Consider the following 21,709-nt stretch of genomic DNA (forward strand, 5'->3'; position numbering starts at 1 on the left):
TTTCACTTAGACAAGACTATTTCAGGAGCAGGATGAGTATTAAGAAATTTGCTGTTAAAAGGAAACAAGAAAAAAAACGCAAACAAGAAGTTTTCTGGGCAGTCACTCAGTGCCGTACAGGATTATCTCAGGTTTCCAGTTTCCTAGGAACGTAGTAACTTCCCCGTGGGTTGTTTTGTGGGCGGTGTTTTTGAATATATGCTAATTCAGCCTTCCTGACAGGGAGAGGAGCCGTGTCTCAGTTACACGGCTCTCCTGACAGCCGACAGTGGCGAGCGGCTGCTGCAGAGTCAGGCTGGTGGTCCTGGCAGGTTCGCTCGCCCTTCCGTCGGGGCCCGTCAGCACAGCCCTGTCGCTTCTGTCACCAGCACCGGGGCCGACATGTGCCTATGACCATGGAGATGAAGGACTCGGGCAGCGTAGTCCTCACAGCGTACCATCCCCACAGCCCGGCCAGGATACCGGGCATGGAGCAGAGCTTTCTACAGGATATCCCTCCCAGCCATTCACCCGCCAGCAGGTAAAGCCTGAGGGATGGGGACCGGTGCCGTGTCCTGATGTTGTGCCAGTGTTGGACGTGAGGTTTGCTGGCTGTATGACAGCCTGAGAGCATTTGCCGACCACTCGGCCACTTCACGAGCACTTTGCTGGCGCACATTTCTCGCCTCCACCGGGGAAGTGATTCAGGCCAGGGCTGCGGGTCAGGGTTGGGAGGGGGGAAACGCGAGTGCTTATTTTAAATCCTGTGAGTCAACAGATCACACCAGTTTCCTGCCCAGGATACTCAACAAGACAATCCCCAGGAAAAAAAGGCACGTGAATCAGGCTTCTGCTCAGTCGTTTAGCACTGTGTTACTGAAAGTGAGATGGCTGGACTGGCTGAGCTTGGCGCTCAGAAAGTTGATTCTGGCTTTGGTTTAGAGGATTATTTAATTCCTTCTCCATTCACCAACCAGGTCAGGACCAGTCTCTGCTTTTTTTCTTTTCTTTTTTTTTTTTTTTTTTTTTTTTTTTGGTGAAATTGCAGTTACTGCTTTGCACACCCACATGCACACAGTGGGAGACTGCATATTAAAAACTTAGTCTAAATTAAGAAAATTCCTTTGTGTTGCAGGAAACGAAGTATTGTCTTAATTAATGCAGTCATGTATATGTTTACCTCCCTGCCCTGTAAGAATGTCTGTATTTGTGCAGTTCAAAAACTAACAATCTGGGCAATCTTATTGTTTTAGAAAATCCGATCTTTCTCTCCATGTATGTCTGAGGTTTGCAATTTTCTCCAAAGTGGTATAAAAGTTCATACTGTAAAAAGTTGAAGAAAGTAGGACATGCTACTTTGTGGCTTGACTGAAAAAATAAAAACTAAAGTCTGAGGAAACAGCAGATGGCATTATACCCAGGAATTAAGTCTGTGTCTTCTCTTAGTATAAATGATGAAATTTACTTCATATTGTTTATTTATAGCCCAATAGCTGTTTTGTTTTCAGTGTCATTATTTAGATTAGCTGCATTTTCCTGTTCTTTGTGTGTTTCCCTGGCTGTCTCATAAAGATAACTCCTTTGTTCTGTTAAACTTGTTTGAGAGCAGTACCAAAATACGCAATTTCATATTAAGAAAAGAAACAGTCTGAGTTTTTAGAGGCAATAAGAATGGCATTTGCTACTCAAAACTGAGAGCAGTGGTTTGGCACTGGGTTACTGGAGAGCATGCAATTTCTTGCACTAGGAAGAGCACTAAACTCAATCTCTCTTTAAGTTTGTGAGCAACAGAAATGTGGTGATTTGCTGTTTTTCTTGTAGGTGTGCTAATTGTTTTAATATGTTCCTGCAGCTTAAGGGCAGGGTGTATGAGGGTTTAAATCACATACATAAATCACATACGTATCACCTACAAAAAACAGAAGTGCATATTACAGTTCCTGAAAGAAAAAACAAAAGAGGATCCTGGCATTTTGATGGGGAACGTGTTTTGGAAGCTCCTGCCATGAGGAAAAGCCCTATGTCTCTCTATACATCTATATATCCATACGATTTTGGTGCTGTCTCCCCCTTCTTGTCCTCAACTCCCTGCAGCTGTCTAATAGCAACAGCCCAATTCTGCCATATGGGCAGTCAATGGCCGTGTGAGTTTCCAAAGCCTGTTCAAGAGACGGATTTTATTAACACAGCATGCAGTCCTCTGGAATGCAGAACCCATGAAGGCAAATGCACTGAGTGTTTTAGCAAATGGTAAAATAGGCTCTGGCTTAATCCCTACTTCATCTTCTAAGAACTCTTTCCTGGACTGCATTTTCTGTATAGTTTCCTCTGCCGCCATCCTAATGCAAGAAGTTTTATTATAGATTCTGTATGGTGTTCCTTGATCCCAGGGGCAGCTACCAGCACTATGGCATGCTAACTCCTTAGCTCTCCAGGAAAATGATTCAAAAAATCATGAAAAGAACAGAGGTGTCACCTGTTTTTTGTTTGATAACAAAAGCAGTTGGGACTCGTAGCCTGACTGTCCTCTGAAGTCAGCTAGGTTAAGTTAGATGTACTCTAACGAAGTCCATACTTGAGATATATATCTGTGAGAACAGAATGAGTCTTGGATATTAGCCTTTGATTTGTTAAACTGCTGACAAGTTCTCTCTCAACTTAGGAATCAAGATACTTCATTTTCCTCCTCTCCTCCTGACATTTCTCTTACTTTAGAGTAATGCACCATTTATATCAGAAGAACAGCTCCACTCACCAGAGCCAGGCTTGGATGTGTCCTCCAACTGTTTTCTCTTCCAAAAACTTTCACTTTGGGAACATACTAAGTAGAGGTTTATCACAGAAAGGGGAACCTAATGCAGCCTTAGTTGGTGTTTAACTGCACTGCTTCCCACCATTGAAAAAGAGACTGATAAAAAAGAAGGAAAGACTTAAGTAACCATCATGAGCTGCAAAACAAATGAGTAATCTTAAACACTCTTTGAAACCCAACACAAAGCTAAGAAGCGCATGGACACCAAAGCTTACACCAGCAGATGCATCAGACCACTTGTATTCACATCCCTCTGTAACTCTTGAAGGGCCAACCAGGCAGGCTGTGTGCATGTCTAAAACACACAGGCAGCATCAGGATCAGCATGAATTATAGCAGATGCAAGTATTTTCATTCATAAGGCCAGTGGGTATATACCCCATTATAAGTTAGGGGGTATTAGCTGCTGGGCTGTAAGGGGAACGGGAAAAGATTTGCTTTAGTTACTTTGAATGGAAGGTGCATCAGTGCACGAGGAAGGATAGAGAATTCATAGGAGTAATGAAAGGGAAAGCTGGATGAAAGTTTGACTGCATAGTGATGCCATCACCAATCTGCAAAGGAGAAATCTAGCTTCCAAATGTAATGTTGGATAACATCAATAAAAAGGTTAAGAAGAGGGACTACAAATTCCAGCCATTTCCAGAACAAGAGTTCATCCAGGGGACTAAAGGTAGCAGTACTTAAACATCTTTGCCTCAGCTATCCATATTGTTCAATTATATCTTTCTCCTTTTTTGCATCTTCCAGACTTACTTAACCAGTTCTATACACGCGGTGAGCCCTGAAAACTGCTCTGTTGAATTTCCTAGAGGTCCAGGAGAATTCTCCACCAAAACTTCCCTTTAATTCTGCTAGTGTAACTAGCAAATTCATTTTCCATTTTTCTCATGTAATATTAAGGTCCCTTTCCTTTGCTTGCTATCTGCTTAGCATGATTGTAGTTGTTGATAGCATTTATTTTGGCCATACATTTTTTTTTTTAATTTATTGCTTGTAAGAACAAGGTGTTGGGGAGATCTCTGGTTTTTTTGCTTGGCAGTCAGGCTAACTCTATAGCATATGAGTATAGTGGGAAAGATTGCTGTTCTTGTGGGACACTCATTATTCTTTTTTAATTCCACTTATTAGAACACATGTGTTACAAGTACCAGTACCAAAGACACTGGAATATCACACTACCACTTTCAATACAGATGCTATCTCCATCCAAAGGTGAAAGTGCTGATTTGTGTTATATAATGGTGAACTTTCCCATCCTCATTTCAGAGAATGAGGGACTTTGTAGTTGTGCACAAATACTGCTCCTGGATTATATAGAGGAAAAGCGGGGCCATGGCCATATGTCTTCCTCACATCCCCTTTTTATCCTGTTAGGAGAAGCTAGGAGGAGTTATTCCTGTGCTCAGAGGAAACAGGCATGACCTCTATGCCAAATGGCCAGCGAGCTCTCTAAGGTAATTATGCAATTAGGGGAGGACAAAGCATTCCTAAGTGAGTCATGCTTAAGCTTTCCTTGACTCCAGTATAAGACCTACTAAGTTCCTCAGCCAGTTTGCTACTAGCATATCTACCAGCAAAAAACTCATCCTGCACTGCAAATCACAGATACTTTGCGTGCAATGAGTGGCTGTTGCTAATGGGTGCATGAAATAAGAATCAGAGGAAAGAAAATGCACATTCATGAGCTTAGTTCCTGCAGAATGGGATTAGGGCAGCTTTTAAAGTGCACATCAACCTTTTTATACATGGAACAGCCTCTGTAATCAATACTCATGCAAAGAGCAGCATATATGCTATCAAACCTAGGAGCCTGCTACATAGGTAAAGGGCAAAGTGGATTTCAGCACCGTTGATCAACGCAGCCAAGACCCCTTATTAGCTTCTTCCCTAGTCAACTGCAATTCTGGTACTTCCAGTTTTTTCAGAGAAATGCCTTTCCAATCTCTTTACATTCAGCATGTCTCCCTCCTCCTGCTGTCGGAGGGGTGACTTTCAGGCAGACATCACTATACTGTAGAGTCAAAAAAGAATAATTTCTGTATTGATTGAAAGGTACTGTGTTGATTGAGTTACCCACTGGCAGCTTCCAGGATCTCTGCTCTCCAGATCTAAGACTTGCAGATTTGAGGCCAATATTAAAAGTCATTACACTTTACATTTTAGAAGAATGGCACCAGATTGTTTCGTAATATTCATTCCCCCTTGCAAGCCCCAAGATACTACAAAAATATGTCAGGCTGAGATAAAGTGTCCTGAAATTATGACTGCGTCCCTGGAAGGAATGTAACTGGAGGAGGAGCCTTTGTGCACCAAAATTTGTTTTGTGACAAGAGGATCTGTGTGAGTTCAGGTTTTATCCCAACAGAAGCAGATTTTATTATACTGAAGTGAGGTCTGTATGCCCTGAGGCTGGATGATCTGGGTTGGATTTCTGTCAGCGCTGGTTGAGCAGCTCCTCTGCTCAGTTATATACAAATGATGTCAAGAATGTCTTCTTAGTGATGCAGGATAAACAACCTTAACTGTTTTGCATATTTATCTCACTCTACCATAAACTTCCCCAGAAGACAAAAATAAAAATCTGGCTCCTTTTTCATAGTAAATCTTGGCATAACTGGGATCTCTTGCAGTAATTTGGACTCAAAAACCTATGAAATTAAAGTTTTAAAATGTACTAAAACTAGTCAAAGAAAATCCCACAGATCAGTAGTCTTGGAAAAGAGTGCATTGGCACCAACTGGGCCAAAAATAAATTTTGTGGAAAAAAAGCTTTTTACAACTTATAAAAGCTTTCTAAAATATGATTTTTAAAGTATATTTTTATAGATGCTAAGAATGATAATTCTTAATGAAATATTTACCAAGAGGATGCATATAAATAAGTCAGACAATAGTAGACATGCTTTTCCTGTAGGTTTTAGAAATACTTACAGCACGTCCTCTGGGAGCCACACTGAGGAATGTAGTATTTATAGCCAGCTCCTCATGTTATGGTTGAAACTAGAGTTGGCTTCTCTGGTTTCTTTTTAGTTTGGTGCTCCTGCTGCTCTCCCTGGTACCTCCATATGTAGAGCTAATGAAAAACATCTGGCCCTGTCTCTTTGATCATTTTGTTTGGCTGAGCATTTAGCCAGCTGCCCCATTCATTTTTAACTAAGTCACTTATCTCTGATTACAGGAGGGTTGGAGCTGCCTGCAAGAAAGGGTAGGACCTGAGAGCCCTGCCTGCCCTACAGAGACACATTCAGATTGCATCTGGCAGTCTGACAGCACTGGCATAACAAACTGTCAGGAATCAAGAACCTTAGTGTTATTTTTGCGTGGGATATCAGAATAATTCAGTGCAAAAGTGCAGAAAATGTGCAGTGGTGGCAACTGGAAGACCCAGCTATGGAGTAATAGTAAAAGTCTAGAACAGTATCTGAAAAGCATCTGGTTAGTACTGTACAAATATAGAATCGGATCCTGAAATAGTGCAGAGTATCCACAGCAAACAATCAAGCTTACATCCTGGATTTTGGCTAGCCACAGTACAGCAGCCACTTACCCTGCTGCGGTGCTTTGCTCCAGCTGGCCGGGCGGAGTAAGCCTAGCTGGTAACACATCCTCCTTAAGGGCAGGACCATGCTCTGTGTGGCTATCAGGTGCCACCGTAGTAGGTGCTTTAAAACAGCACAGGAGGGAAACCCAGGGAATAGTGCCAGGTTCACATCCCAAGGTGGTGACTGAAACCAGGCATCCTACTCAGCATTTTGGGCCCTTTTCCTGCTTCCTGCTTTCTGTCTTGGTTGAAACTGACTCACTCCATCTGGGTTTTCCAAGTCCTGTTGTATGTGAGAGACAAAAAAAGGATGTGAGGGGTTGGGAAGAAGGGAGTAAAGGAGAAGAGAAGAAGGACCATGTTCACAGGTATGTGACCTGATTCTCCTTGAGTGCAAATGAAAGGAACTGGAGTCAGAAAAGAATTTACAGTTGGGCCTCAATCCCATCAGACACGTGGGTTTTGGAATGGCATTTAATTGGTGATTTTGAAGTCAAAACATGAAATGGTTTAAAAAACAGTTTGTTTGAAAAAGTGCCCTATTACCTGAAGGACTATTTCAGCAGAAATCATCAGAAATGCTTGAGCTGGCATCCCTTGTAATTAATGCAAGGAAAAGATTGATGATCTGTGAGGGCTCCCTCATCTCTGTAATTCATTTTTTCCCCTACCAGCATCCTAACTTTCTAGACACTGTCACAGTTTTCGAGGAGAGTGGAACAAACACAGGAGCAAGGAGCCTATTATCAGTTTGTTCGTTTAAAGAGAATTATGTTTTCTTATTTAGGATGCTATGTGTAATACTCACTATTCTAAATCTGTGGGATTTTCAGATTTTAAAATCATCTAGTTTAGGATGGATGTATGTTGGACGTTTAGGCAGAAGAAGGCTCAACAAAATAGAGACAGAAATCTGTTACTAAGTATTGCTGTTATTTAATTTCCATCTGAGGACTATACAAGCCTTTTATAGCATCTCGTTGTGCAGAAGGTGCTCTGAGCAAATAATAAGCAAAATAATGACCATAAGTCTTTTTGTGGAGGGTAGAAGAGCCCTACCAGAGAGAGACATAGGGTAGTATATGTGGAAAACCTGTAGCAGATGTAGAAATCCAGCTGGGTTTACATCATTTACCAGATGAAAGACAAGTAAAGCAAGAGGCAAGTCAGGGAACTGTGTTTTAAACACCTGTGGGTGAAACATCAGGACATCAGACATTGGGTCACTCTCAGAGTTTGCTGCCAAAGGTGGAAGAAGCTACAGAGCTGTAAGTCTTCATATTTTACCACAGTTAATCAAAAAAATACTAGCTTCCCAATGGTCAGATTTGGGCAGGGAATAATAAATTTATAAAGGCCTCACGGAGTAGGTTGTTCCTAGCTAACTACAACCCTGCAGGCATCATAGAGTCTGCAGTTACCCAGACTCTGGGGTAGTCAATGCAAACTCTAAGTATGGCACCAGAGAGCATCCTCACCATCTGTTTCTCTGGCTAATAAAAGCTCTGAACCAATATCATTCAAACTTATTTCCCAGCCTGGTGATGATCATATCTATTGATCAAGAAGGAATTTAAAAGTGAGAATGACAAATCCTTTTTAAAGTTAACATTAATAGAAGAGCAAGAACTGGGTAGTTGTATCAATCTAATATGAAGTGCTCTGTCTTTTTTTCTATTCTAGTCTAATAAAAGGTCAATAATAAATCTTGCAGTGAAACATCGAGTGGGTTATGAGCCTTGTTTATACACATGAACTGAATTAATGGACACTTAGGTGTAGTAATGAAGGTTTTACCTCTGAATTCAGTGGAAATGGAATCACATCAGAACTCAGACCTTTTTGTTAATAACTTTGCTTACAGGGTGTGATCTGATTATGCTAACTCTTCTCTCAGCTCAGGCTGACTTCCTCTTTAATAGTATTCTTGCAGAATAGGACACCAGTATGAAGTCTTAGATAATTAAAACATAACGGTGACTAGGCCTGCCTTCCTTTTGTAATACTTCTCTCCGTTCTTCAAATATTTTGAAAACTTGAGTTTTAAATATTTGTCTGGATTTATCAGAGATGATTATAAAATGTTTAATGTAGTTACAGGTGTAACATGGAGTAGGGGAGCCTAGGGCATTCTCTGAAGATGTTTTTTCCAGGCTTGGATGTCCTTGACCGTTTCTAGGCCAGATGGTGCCCATATCGTGCATGTGCAAGGAAATGAAAGGAAACAGTGAGTTTATCCTGATGAACAGAGACAAGGAAAGCCTTTGTACTCAAGCTGAAACAGGATTTCATATTAGAAGTGCTCACTTTTGGAGAGAGGGTTGGCAGAAGGAAGCTGGGACAGCTAGCCAAGCACAGGAGAGGGGTCTTTGGAATAAGTGGGAATCTTTTGTTGTCTGCTGAAACAATTGTGTTCACTTTGTATAAGGTCCTTCTTACATCTTTCACTCAGAGGATGCATTTCGCCATAAGCTCCAGTGATCTGCTGCAATCCTTTGATGCTGTCTTGCTTGCTTGCTTTTTTCCCTTCTTCTTTCTTTCAATTAGCAAAAGCTATTAAACCACAAGAATGTAAGGATAACATTACTGGGACTGTGAAGTTTCTGAAAATACTCATTTAATCTAATTTATGTGTGTGTGTACAATATATGCAGGTCCATAGATGGAGGATGAAACTTAAGGTTACCCACGTGTCATTGACAATTCACAGAGTATATTGCAAACATTAGAATTACTTATCCCACAAGTCAAATATTAACTGGAAGTTTCTTCAGGTATATTTGTTCAAACCATCTCTTGCTTGTGACAAAAAGTAGCAATTAGAAATAAATAAACAAGGGAACCTACTACGTCACTTCTTGAAAAACCTTCTTCATTGTATAAGACCTCCATGTTCTGTATTTAGGAAGCATGCCACAGATTTTTGGGAGGTACATTGTTTCTGCATCTATTTTGTGTGGCCAAAATGCATTTCATCACTAGTGGACTCCAGCTCTTACAGCTTTTTTTAATTACTGAATTTGTTTTAAAAGATTTTGCTAAGTGAGGCCTAAAGTTAACTGCACCATACTCAGCAAAGCAGTAAGACTGTGCAAACCAAACCAGCTTGCTTCAGTCTACAGTGAACACAAGTAAATCTGTAATTAATTACAGTACATACCATGCAACGAGTCACTAGTTTCACGTAATCGCTCATTTGTACGTGGAGTTACTGTCACAGGATGTCCTTGGAGGCTCATTTTCTCTTTCCACATTCAAACATGGGGTATGATATCCATGTGGATAATGAGATTGTCAATAATTAACACCATTAATGCTATCAAGAATTGTAAAAGATATAGTAAGTTATAATTTTCAGAGTTAACCTTCTTCTACTTACATGGAGACTTAATGAAGCAATAAAGATGTGTATTGCTTTTTTATTTCACAGTCTTTTTTTTTTGTTGCTCTCAGACACAGGACACTGGAATTTATTTGCTCTTGGTATTTAAGGCCCAACTGCAATGTTTGTATTCTGATACCTACTGAAAATCTGCATTACAGGCAAAAAGGAACCAAATAAAGCAATGAGAAAAAAATAAAACCAAAAAAGGTTCAGTCTGACATCATATGGTTTTAACAGCAAGAGAGTTAATTTGTGGCTTTAGTGAATTTCACAATTACAACATAATGATTGCTCACAGGAATTCAGAATATACTTTTATAGGGTGGCTGCAAGAAAATCTGACCTCCCTCTACCTGTGTCCAGGAGCTGTACAGCTGCATTAGCGCAGAATTTTGCCCAAGCCACCAAGCAGTCACAGTGATGCACTACCACAACTTCTGGCCCCGGGGAGCCTGAGTCCAGCCCACTGACATGGCTGGAGGTGAAAACTTGAAGGCTGGAATTCAAAGTGTTTGGACTAATGCTTCAGGACTGATAAGGAAAAAAAAAAAAAAGGGTGTGTGTTTTTCTGAGCAGGCCACTCTGCTGATTAATAGGTTAGGCTGGGTATTTTCAGGTCTAGAGGTGTAAACAGGTATAAAGTTACACTGCACTTTTCTCAAATACTTTGCAGCCTGGAGGGGAAACTTCCCCCAAGTTACCTGAACCATAGTAAAATATCTTGTTCATTTGTGTAAATCAGATTCCTACCAGAGCAAAGCCCATGAAAAAGGTGTGGTGCTTATGATATTCACTAAGAAAAGCTTATTGACAACATTATGAAAGTATTCATCATCTGAATGCCTGCAGACTACAGTAGAATAATTAAGGGTACAGCAGGGATCCAGATCTAGTTCTGATTAATAAATTCAAAGAACATTTTAAATTTTTATTAGGTTAGATTTTTTTCCCTCTAGCTTAGCTAATCCATCTGAAGAGTAGAGTTTTGATTTTCCAGGAGAAGCGAGCTTAAAATATCTTGTTTCTTAAACAATAGTTAGGCCAGTTAGCATCCAAATGTCCATTAGAATCTCTTTTCTAATTAAATTTCATCAGCTGGATCAGAAATATGATTATGTTCAGAGGCTGAACTGAGCCACAGTTAAACACTGTAAATAAGGTTTATAACCTTTATTCTTGAGCTGTCAGTTCAGCCTTTGGTTTCTGAATCATGTCATGGCATTGATCCAGAGCTTCAGTTACGCTGAAAAAAACATTGACCACTGCAAAAGTGGGTGGAAAAACATCGTTCAGCAGTCAGCTGGGTATATCTGCCGAAAGTATGTCTGTAATTTTGTGAAGGAGATGGTGTTACTAAGAACAGATTGGTTTCTGAGACTGCCTTGAACCCAGCCAGCTGTAGTTAAACCCTCAAAGGCTGACAAAGTGCATTCCTAATTATATCAGTGGAGTGGACAGCTAGATAAAGTTACCTCCTTTGAGTCTATTGGTGACGAGTTTCCATCTCTGACATAGATTTTGTATTTATCCAAACCAAAGGGGATCTCAGGCTGTGCAACAACAGGAGTGACCCAAACGCTGACATGGTACATGTCTGTGGGGCTACCCTAAAGCCCACAGATAGGCCTATCCCATGAATTCACTGGACATAGCAGTAGTGATAACATTTAATAGGCAAACTTTGAAGACTTTGAATAAATTTAAACTTAGTACAGCATTCATCTTTGAAATTAAGTACAGAAATTTGCACCAGGTACCAGAAACAGACAATAAAATAATAGAAAATAAAGTGGGAAGAGTATTTCTGATATCTTTTGACAAAACACAGATTTATGCCTTTGGCCATCTTCACGGGGTCTTAAAACATTCACTGACATCAGTATACTTAAGCAATTGGTATAGCTGATGATAATAAGCTCAGTATTTATTTTTCTATGCTTTTCTATGATCTATATTTAGTTAATACCACTTTTCTGTCATTTCTGACTACCTGTAAAATGAGTAATGCCCTATAATGTGGTTATAGCAGACCAAATTTATCATCCTCTGAAGATCACTTGAACACAGTGAGTAGGTCTCAGGGATAAACAATGAACAACGCATACTATGTACAGTGAGGGCAGTGACATATTCTTACAGGAGGGGAGGAAACCTATTAATCTTTAATATCAATTTTACATTTGATGAAAAGAGTTTGCTCATTTTGCAAAACTGCTGCATTTTATGTATCGGAGACATAACGAAAAATCCTGTTTACTTAAGCTAACATTTCTGCCACCGTTGTCCTTTCTCACACTTAAACCATGCTACCTAAAGCCAGAGAGACAATACAGTGCTCTGTACATGACACCTGGAAAATCCTGTTTAGAGTTACGTGGTGTGATGGGCCAATCAGATAAGTCACATCTATAGAGAGGATATGTTTGGTTTAACAGTTGAACTGTGGAGGCTAGAGAGTTGAATCTTTGGAGTAATTGACATTTCACCACAATTAAGGTCAGATTAAAACTCCTCACGGTGACAGTAGGCTTTGGGCTTGCCTCTAAAGATCTGGAGGTCCTGTGTCAGTACTCTGCAACCAGCTGTATCTTTGATACATGTTGCAGCGCTTCTTTTTGGTCATTTATGCTGTTCACTCCATTACCTTGTTTAGAAAGTCTTAAATTCCACGTGGATACGAATCAGTTATTGAATTTCTCTGTAGTTACACTTCTGTTGAATCCACTTTGTGAATTTACTGGACTTTGATAAAAAACAATAAACTTAGCCAAAAGCTACTGAACTACACAGGAAAGATAATTGAGTGGGGCAATTCTGTAACAGTCACTCATGATGGAAAAATTTAGCAAGTTGGTTGAGATATTTTTCCCTTTAGATTCATCACAGTCACTTTTTTGGATTGCCCTCAGAGAAATATACTTACAAATGGAAATATTATCACAAGTTAGCACTGGACCCCAAAATCCAAACAAAACAATGAAGCAACACAGACTTTCCTTCCTATTCTGATTGCATCACTGGAACCACTGCAAAATAAAGGGATTTTGTTTGAAAAAACTTCCTTCTGTGTTTTTTACGGTGCTATGTGTCTGCATTCCTGTTCATTTGTATGCTTGATTAGCTGAAATCAAATACAATGAAGCAGATCTCCACACAGCTATAAAAACTCCAAATGAGCAATACTAACAGCAAAAAAAAATATTCTGCCTTGCAATCTTCATAAGAATTGCTGTGCAGAAAGCAAAAGAGCTGACTCAAAATCATGTATGTGCTTTTCCTTCATCTTATTCTGTCATTATTTATCTGCTCAGAAGTTTGCCTTTAGCAGACTTCAAATAGCCTTGTGAACAGGTAACAAAGGATGTACTGTTTGTGTCTCTGCCTCATGCACAGCAATCCTCTGGCCGGCAGCTGGAAAGAAGCAGATAGATTTTGAGGAATTCTGTAAGTATCAAGCTGTGGGATTTTTTTTTTTCCTCTACTGGTGACATTCTTTGTGCTTTTGGTATTAGTTTTGACTTTTGATGAGTTGGTCTTCTGTGGTTTTGGAATGAGTCCTGTGAATTTTAAGAATGGGGAAGGTATTTTGGTCTTTGTAGTTGATGTTGCACCTTCTAGAGATGAATCATTGAATTGAGTCTGATTATAGACATCAATTCAAATGAATATAAATATATATAGATATAATTTTAGGTGCCTGAGATAAGAAGATTGGTGGAGATTTATATCATCCTATCTGTATTTTCAGAATGCATAGCTTATGTAAAGATAAAATTAACTAGTACAGCACAAATCAGAACCCTAACCAATAAAACTTCCAATCATCAAAGAAACGTAAACGAATTCAGAAGAAAACTCAAAATTTAATGATAAAGTGACAATTAGTTAAGGAAATTAGAAGTACATAAGTAAAAAAGAAACTGTACCTAAGATCTGCTTAAAGACAAGCATGCTTTCATGTAAATGCCTTTGCTGCGCAGATGAGGAGTTTTTTTGCATTTGCCTTGTTGTCGACAAAAACTTAGCTAGTCATTCTTTGAAAATGAGAAATGTTTGACAGCATTGCAAGAGATCTTGCTGAGTAGATACACTTTTCCATTACTAAGTAGTAAAGTGACAGACAGACTGAAACCATGATAAAAGTAGATGAAATATCATGCAAAATTCTTTAGCTGAAGCTTATTCTTGAATTCAGTGTTTTGTTTTGATGTGGTGCTTTATTTAAATTACTGATTTAATCATGCACTTGTTGAAATCAAAGCTGTTGAAAAGTTCTCTGATTGGATTATGTGTAAAAGAAAGTTGGTGACTAGAATATTGAATAGGGATTGTTGAAATTGCTACTCAGAACTAAACAAGTAATTGAAACAGACTGATGTCACTAGGCGTTTCCCCGAAAGGCAGAAAATACATGTTTATACCAGATATGATAGGAGAAGTTTTTTGAAAGGTCAAGTCTGTACATTTCTGTGATGCAACCCTTGAAATGCCTTACTACATGATTTACTACACTGTATTTGAGTTTTGACTGCTGTCCTATACAATATGTAAATAGGAAAGTCCTGCTTCCTTGAGAATTACGATAAGAGAGTAGGTTCTTGGTTAGCTGTGACCTCATGCTACGATCCAGTGTTTGCCTCACAGAAATGAAATTAGTTTATTTTGCATGAAAAAAGCAATCAGATAATATCTTGAGTAGAAAGTCTTGACTTATACACTGGTACTGTCTGTACCATAGAAAGTGTTATGGTTTACTGTATTTCTAAGTACTTCGAACACTTTTTGATGTACAGGCTGGTTTAACCCTAATGACAAGACAAATGAGAGCAGCTCTATGGCCTCTCTGAGTTGCTGTAGTTGTCTAATTTTCATCGGACGCAAACTTAAGCATAAACTTATTGTTAATAGCACTTGCCCTGTGTTTCCTCCAGTGTTTGCTGGGCCTGATTCACACATTATTATTAATATTCTGTTTCAAATAGAAATGCTCTGTATACAAAATTTTTGACAAAAATTTGTCATAGATAGACACCTGGGGGAATTAATTGCATTGTCCAGTTGCTCATGAAGAACAAACTCAGGCAACTTCTAAGCTTTACTGCAGGATGTGCCAGAGGGTGCTCTGAGGCACTCCTGATCCATTTCCCAGCTCAGATCATTGCCTCAAAGTGTTACATTGAAACCAAAAAACTCTCCCTGAGAGTTTTCACAGCTGTAGTTTTGTGGTGAATGTATGGACAGAAAGTGTAGGGAAACCAAACAAAATACCTGCCCATAGACTCCTGTACTTCCTTAAGCTGTGAAAACTGCACCTATGTGAGCGTTTTCTGGAGGAAACTTTAGAGGACTGGGCAGTTCACAAATGCAAAATGGCTTAGTTTCAGTTTGTTCCTTGTTTGATCAAAAGTTATTGTTGAATTCCAACCAGGCTTGCAGGTGCTTTTCAGGTAGTCATCTATCTCCAAACTACTTTCTTTCCCTCCTAGTCTATGAGGACTGAGAATCACAAGCAAATTCCAATGAAAAAATAAGCCACCACGTGCACTATGAGCTTTTATAACTGTTTGGGAACCTGCTCTTAGCATGTGGCAAAGAAGAAATAACTGGGCTTTTACTTCTTTCATGGCAGAATTACTCTGAACTATGCTGCATTTGCCATGGACTAAACTTTAACATGACAGTTAGCATAACTTGGTTGTCAAACAGGAACTTTTCCAGCAGTAGCAATAATATTATTTTTCTTAATTCTTAAAATTATATTTATCTGAAACTCCTTTCCCTGGACCAACAGAACTCCATAACTACATCTAAGAGAGAAATTTTCTTACGTGATACACAGATATAAAATAAAAGGGCATTAGTCCTTCCTCCTGTTTCCACCACCAACTTCTGACACAGGAAAATCCACGTTTCCTAAAAGTTCCAGTCCATGGTAGTCATCTGTCAGCTTCTTAAATAAAAACACAGCATCAAGCATCCTCACTAAAATTATAATGAAGTGAAGTTTCATTTACATTGACCAATTCATTGGGATTATCATTTATCAGTGCAGGACCCACAGTACAAATAACTTTGAGAAGGAAAGCTCTTTGAGAACATGTGTTAAGTTCATTTAGAATTTCTCTCCAAGACCAGGGGAAGATTAATGCTGTCATGGAAGCAAAGGCCTGGCGCCTCTGTCAGCTCCTTTTTCAGTTGCCTGAATGTTAAAATGATCACAGAAATTTCCTCTTAAGTCTCACTGCACAACCCACATGCATGCACAGCTCCAACAAAATGATGGCTGCAGCCTGCACAGAAGTACCCCTAACCTGCCTGGCAGCCAACTGGCTTGCCTTAATCCAGGCTCTGAGGCTTGGACTTGAGCCCAGACTGCTCTGTCTTGAGAGTCAGCAGTGCCAGCAGTGCAGAGGTTGAGGCGCGTGTCCCACCTCGGCTTTGTGTAGGAAAGTGTCTCCAACTAGAATAGCTTCCAGTCAACCAGCACTCAGTTTCAAAAACATCCATGTAAAAGCTGGCATCTACACAAATCACAGGTCTGAGGAAGTTCTGGAGATAGTTGTAATAGTGCTGGAAATGAAAAAGTGGAAAGCCAGGAACTTGTTTAAAAAAAAAACAAAGCAGCAAATAGAGTTTGATTTTCTTCCCATTGCCTTCTGGCAGGTGACCTCAGTGGATGCATGAGTGCTGAGCACTACTCCAGTTCAGTTTGAACCCAGTTTATAAACAGGCAGAGAGCTGTCTTCCATTGTTACCGCTCAGACATCCCACTTGCCACAATTCCCCAAAAAATCCCAAGGCATTGCAATAACCTCTGACGCAGGCACATTTGGAGAGCTCATTAGAGGACAGTCAGCATTTTCCTTCTTTCAGCAGCTCCAAACTCCTGATGGTTCTTGTCCAAGCACTGCTGATTTAAGTTAAAATAAAGCAACAGCTTTCCCAGCTCTTGTTTTAACTCTGTACTTGTGAAAAGGTGATAAGGCGCACTTTCAGTATGTTGCCCTCCTCTCCTGATACACATGGATTGTTTTATAGAAAAGGCAAAGCAAGCAAGAGGGGAAAAGGACAGAGATGAAAATGCAAACCAAATAGCTTATTAATATGGCAAAGCTAGCATAATGCCATCTGTTTTATGTCTGGTCCCTATTTGGAGCTTGATCCTGCTGGGTACTTAGTGCTTAGACTATTTCCTAGGGCACTCTCCAGAGCATACTTAATATTTAAGTGCTTTACTGGATTGTGGCCAACGTGCTGAGCACCTCAAAGGAACCAGATCTTGCTTAATTTTTCAGGTTTGTAGAAAAAACTCTTTCCAGCTCTGAGCCCTGGCACTTCTGAGGTTTTTCCTTCTCCACTCCAACCCCCATATTTTTTATTCTGAATAGTCAGTGCCAAGCAGGCTTAGGCCACTGGTTCCCCACTGTGGAAACTCCTGTAGAGACCACTCGCCTCTGAGGAAACTCCAGGGGACAATATTTTTGCTTGAGCTGAGGTCCTACTTAGAGTTATTCAAAACTCCTTTTGCTCAACCTGTGAAAAAGAAAAACTTCAGCTATAGGGCAGAAGGGAGGGTGTGTAATAAATTCTCAGGCAGAGTCAGCATATGTTCCAAAGGGGCAATAAGCTGTTAAATCAAATCAAAGAAATCCCTAGTAAACCAGGATTCATGATGTGTCTGACAGCATACACTACATGAAATATTTCAAGTCGATAGCTCTAAACGTGGCTGTCAACATGATGTGCAACCTCCGTGCACTCAACTTCCATCTCTTTCCAGTAATAGTGAATCTTTGCAAAGAGCTGCTGTAAATTACAATTCCTAAGCAAACTTTCAAAATTCATAGCCAGATCTGTAACCAGTCTGAAGACTGTAGTCAGAAAGGGATGGTGAAGCAAGCAGTCATGGCAAATCTGCTCAAGGTTTTAGTTTCAGGGTCAGGCTGCGTAATTCCCCTATCAACTGATCATTAATGCTTTAAAAATCCTCAGGGTGTACAGACATACTGTGTTATGGTCTCTCCTGTGCTCCATGTGCATTTGTGCATCCATGGGGAGTGGGGTGGGGGTGGGTGTGTGTGCACATGCACAGGGTGTGTTTGTCACCTGCGATGCATCAGCTGTGGTGCCAAAGTGCAGGCACCCAGCATTTTAGCCCTGTGGAAAACAACACTCTCCAGGAATACCATTCCTGCTCACCTACACCCTGCTGATTTTCCATTTCCCCCACAACAAATTTTTACCAGCACTGCAAACCTCCAGCTGTCTTCAAATAGCTGCTATATTCTCTAAACAGCCAGCCAGAAAGAAAAACAAAGATAAAGGAAATATTAACCTCTTTTCCTTGGTTATGAAATTGGCCTAGGGCCTGAAAAAGACAAAGTATAGTCCTGGATCATTGATTAGATTATGGCCTTGTATATCCCCACATATGTTCATACCCTCTGAGTCTAGAAATCATTCTTCACTGGAGCAGAGTACTATGCCTCATAGGGCCCAAGACAGCAGCTTTAGAATTGCCATGTAATTGAATATGGGAAAGACTCTGACATTTTGTTGTTATTGCTATGCTTTTCTTATATCCCTAACTTTCTGAGTTTATGTAGTGAGAAAGAAGCAATCCCGTCTCTGAAATGTAGCTATCTTAGGAGTATAAAATTACATTTTTTGCCTAAACTGCAATCAGGACATGGATAGGGAGCACAGTACTCTGCATGGGCACAGGTGGGCTGCAGAGTCTTGATGGTAAACAGTAAATTTCAATGTAGCTGGTACAAAGCACAGCAACCAGGAAACTTCTGCTTCTGAGGGACTCACACCTCAGTGCATAATAATAATAATAATCACAATAATAATAAAAAAATAATAACAACAAACATTTTCACAACACACAGAAACAAATGCAGTAAGCACAGGTGGCCTAAACAGCAGACTGAAATTTCATGAGCACTGTAAACAAATCTTGCTGTATGCTGGAATTGGTCCAGAATGCTAGACACAGCACCACAGCCCTACCAAGAAATGGTCCCAGGGAACTTCTTAGCAGGTCTTTTGTACTCAAACCCCCAACTAGATGTTGGTGGGGCAGAGGAGTAAGGGGCATCTTCATCAGATAGCTCTTGTATGTGTCCTATGTGGGTGACATCGTCAGATTTCACTGCCTTCCCTTTAGAACCTGTCGGCCATAACCCACCACTAAGTTAATAACTCATGTCCTGTAACACAGAAGTTGCCCTCTCAGCTCTTACGGGGTCATGTGAAACACTTGTCCATCAGACCATCTGAAGAGCACTGCCTGCGATTACAACAGCTGGCAGACGAGGTTGTTAGTGTAGTTTTGGCTGTGTTGCCAGGAAAGCCTTTTTGAAACACCATCTCTTATCAAATATTTGAATTTTCCCTTTCTTTGATCCAGAACTTTCTAGCAGTCATAATCAGCAATTTTCTTCCCTCTTGCCAATGCCAAAAAAGCTCTGCCAGTGAAACCACTGGTGTGGGGTCAGTACCAGCTGCTACACAAACAACAAGGAGCTGAAGAGCTTTAATGCAGGACACAGTATTGCAAAAGGAAATGACTGCCAGATCTTGCAGGACTACATGAAACCTTCGACATTGTCACATGGCTGGTGTCCTCCTCGGGCCTGCCAGCTGGGTTTGATCAAGTGTGAGAACTGGGAAAGAAAAGCTGTATGGAAACAGCAGGTGACGGCTAGTCCTGAAGAAGTGCTCCTCTGTATCTCTCTGCTCATGAAAACCATGAGTCTGGGTATATCTTGCTCGGACAGTGCTGTTGCAGACAGAGATTTCTAAATCTTGAGAAAAGCCTTGATCTTGAAAGCAAGCAGGAACCTCATTCAGGCTTCTGAAGGCATCTGCATTTGACAAGGAGTAGGTACATTTTCCAAGCGGATGCAAGTGCCTTGGCAGGCCTGTGTCTCCACTACTTTCAGCCATTCAGACCTGCACAAGAAAGGCAAAACACCACTTTCAGCAGTAATAGTGATGATCTTGGTTCCTTAGGTGACATGGACAAGATTTTGGCTGCTCTGGGCAGGCCAAGTGCTGAGCATGGTGGGCTCTAGGTCTCTGGGTTGAAGTCAGGCAAGGGAGATCTGTGGCCTCAACTACTATCACTCTCTTAATGCCCAGTGGCATGGTAAACACCATTGCATTTACTTTTAGAGGTAGGCTGCTACTTTTTTTTTTTTAAACCTCATGTTAATATTTTCAAATTTATTATATTTTTATTTTTCTAGAAATATCTGTGATGATTCACAGTGGAGTGGAGGAATATGGATTCCTTCTTTTAAACTTGCTAATAGAAGTTTGTTTTCTCCTATCCTCTATTTCACTGCGTTGTACAAGACAAGCACCCCAAATTCTGCTTGACTGCCACGCCCAGTTCTGCTTTCATGTCAAATAATTAACAAAATTTTAGACTAACCTAATATTTATGTTATCCATGGTAATTAGATATGTCTTGGACTTATGTTTTTGTTTAAAGGACTGAACTTTGGAGATGGGCCATTTGTAAGGCATTGAGCATATTCAGAGTCATTACATAAAGAAAGTAAAAATTTCTTTATTCCTTTGTCTGTGTCCAACAGAATTTTCAGATGTAATGCCTATTTAGTTAGGGGTTTTTTAAAGTCCTTTTACTGGAACACGTTTCATGATTTACAGTCCCGCTCAAGTAATATTGCTGATTAAATTAACATTACCTAATGAGTGAAACTAGTAAGGTCTCTTGTTCAAATTAAAACCACACCTTTAAGGAAAAGTGAATTGGTCGACAGAGCACTAGAAACACGGCAGAAACTCACCCCAGTTCTTAAAATAAAAGCTACTGGCCAAATGTGAATCTGGCAGTTACTTTAAAAGTCACATTTGTGAAGAACATCTGTTAATATAAAAATATCTCTGATACATTACAGTGGTTTAGCTGTAGTTAGTTTAGAAGTACTTGGTTAACATCTAAGGGAGGAGGGGGAGTAATGTCTTATATTTGGCAATCAGTAAGCCAGGGCTTTTACCCATTGCTTGGCTTTGTTTGGGTTTAGACAATGTTCCTCTGTTTTTGCTCAAGCTGCAATAATACTTCAGGCTTTGATATCATGCATTCTGGGTTTCCATACTCTTTATAATAATCTTTGAACCCTCAGCCCACATCATATGTTATGAATATTCTTGTTTTGGAGTAGAGAAGCAGACAATCATTTTAGACTGCAGAAACCCTGCCCCTAACATTTCCCTATGCACCAAGACATCAAGCAGAAGAAGTTGCAGAAAGTCAAGTTTGAAAGATGGTTTGGAATGAGAAAAAGAAAAATGGAGAAGGATCAGCAAAAAAGATTGCTTTGAAAGATCAGAATTTCACTGCTTTTGAGGGGTGATCCAAACTATACCTAGAAAAGCCTCTTCAGGGCAACACGTGGTTCAGGGAGTAAGCATGATTGGAACTCATGGTTGAGGGTTGGAACATGGTTGGCCGTTGGAACTAGATGATCTTTAAGGTCCCTTCCAACACAAACTATTCTGTGATTCTATTGTCAGGCTGTTGTTGCAGAGGAGATAAAACCAGAAATTGGTCCTGGCGAAAGTAGCGTTGGAGACAATCAGCTCAGGTCCGTCTTTCCAGGTGAAAATACATCAGCAATATTAGCAAGTAATTCTTTTCTTCATCTTCTTGCCATGTGACTGATAGTGTTTGTTATTCATGTCCTCCTCTGTCAGTGATTCTTCTTTCAGACTGCCATCTTTTTATTCTTGGTCTTCTTGGTTTAGTTTTGAAAGAAATGATGACTCTAAGAGACACTAAGTGACTTCCTTAGGGAATTGTACTGTAAATCTTTGGGATTAGGATAACTAACTAGCAGCTTGCCTATGATATAATGCAAGAAGCAATACATGCTTTTGTTGGATGGTCTAATAGGAGAATATTGCCAAAAGTCACCTTTGGCAATTTGACTGAAAATTAAGGGAACAATTA

At 40.1% G+C, this 21,709-nt stretch overlaps 1 protein-coding gene across 1 annotated transcript in view; it reads left to right on the plus strand.

Moving 5' to 3' along the window:
* The first annotated feature begins 245 nt into the window (after positions 1 to 245).
* ARHGAP28 (Rho GTPase activating protein 28) overlaps positions 246 to 21,709 on the plus strand; it is a 73,910-nt gene continuing 52,446 nt past the window's right edge. Inside the window, exon 1 of the mRNA XM_027650957.1 lies at positions 246 to 520. Coding sequence (XP_027506758.1) covers positions 390 to 520 — 131 coding nt within the window. The 5' untranslated portion in view covers positions 246 to 389. The remainder of the gene's footprint in view (positions 521 to 21,709) is intronic.

This window comes from Corapipo altera, unplaced genomic scaffold (genome assembly GCF_003945725.1).
Source record: "Corapipo altera isolate COAL_440 unplaced genomic scaffold, ASM394572v1 24, whole genome shotgun sequence".
Taxonomy (NCBI): Eukaryota; Metazoa; Chordata; class Aves; order Passeriformes; family Pipridae; genus Corapipo; species Corapipo altera.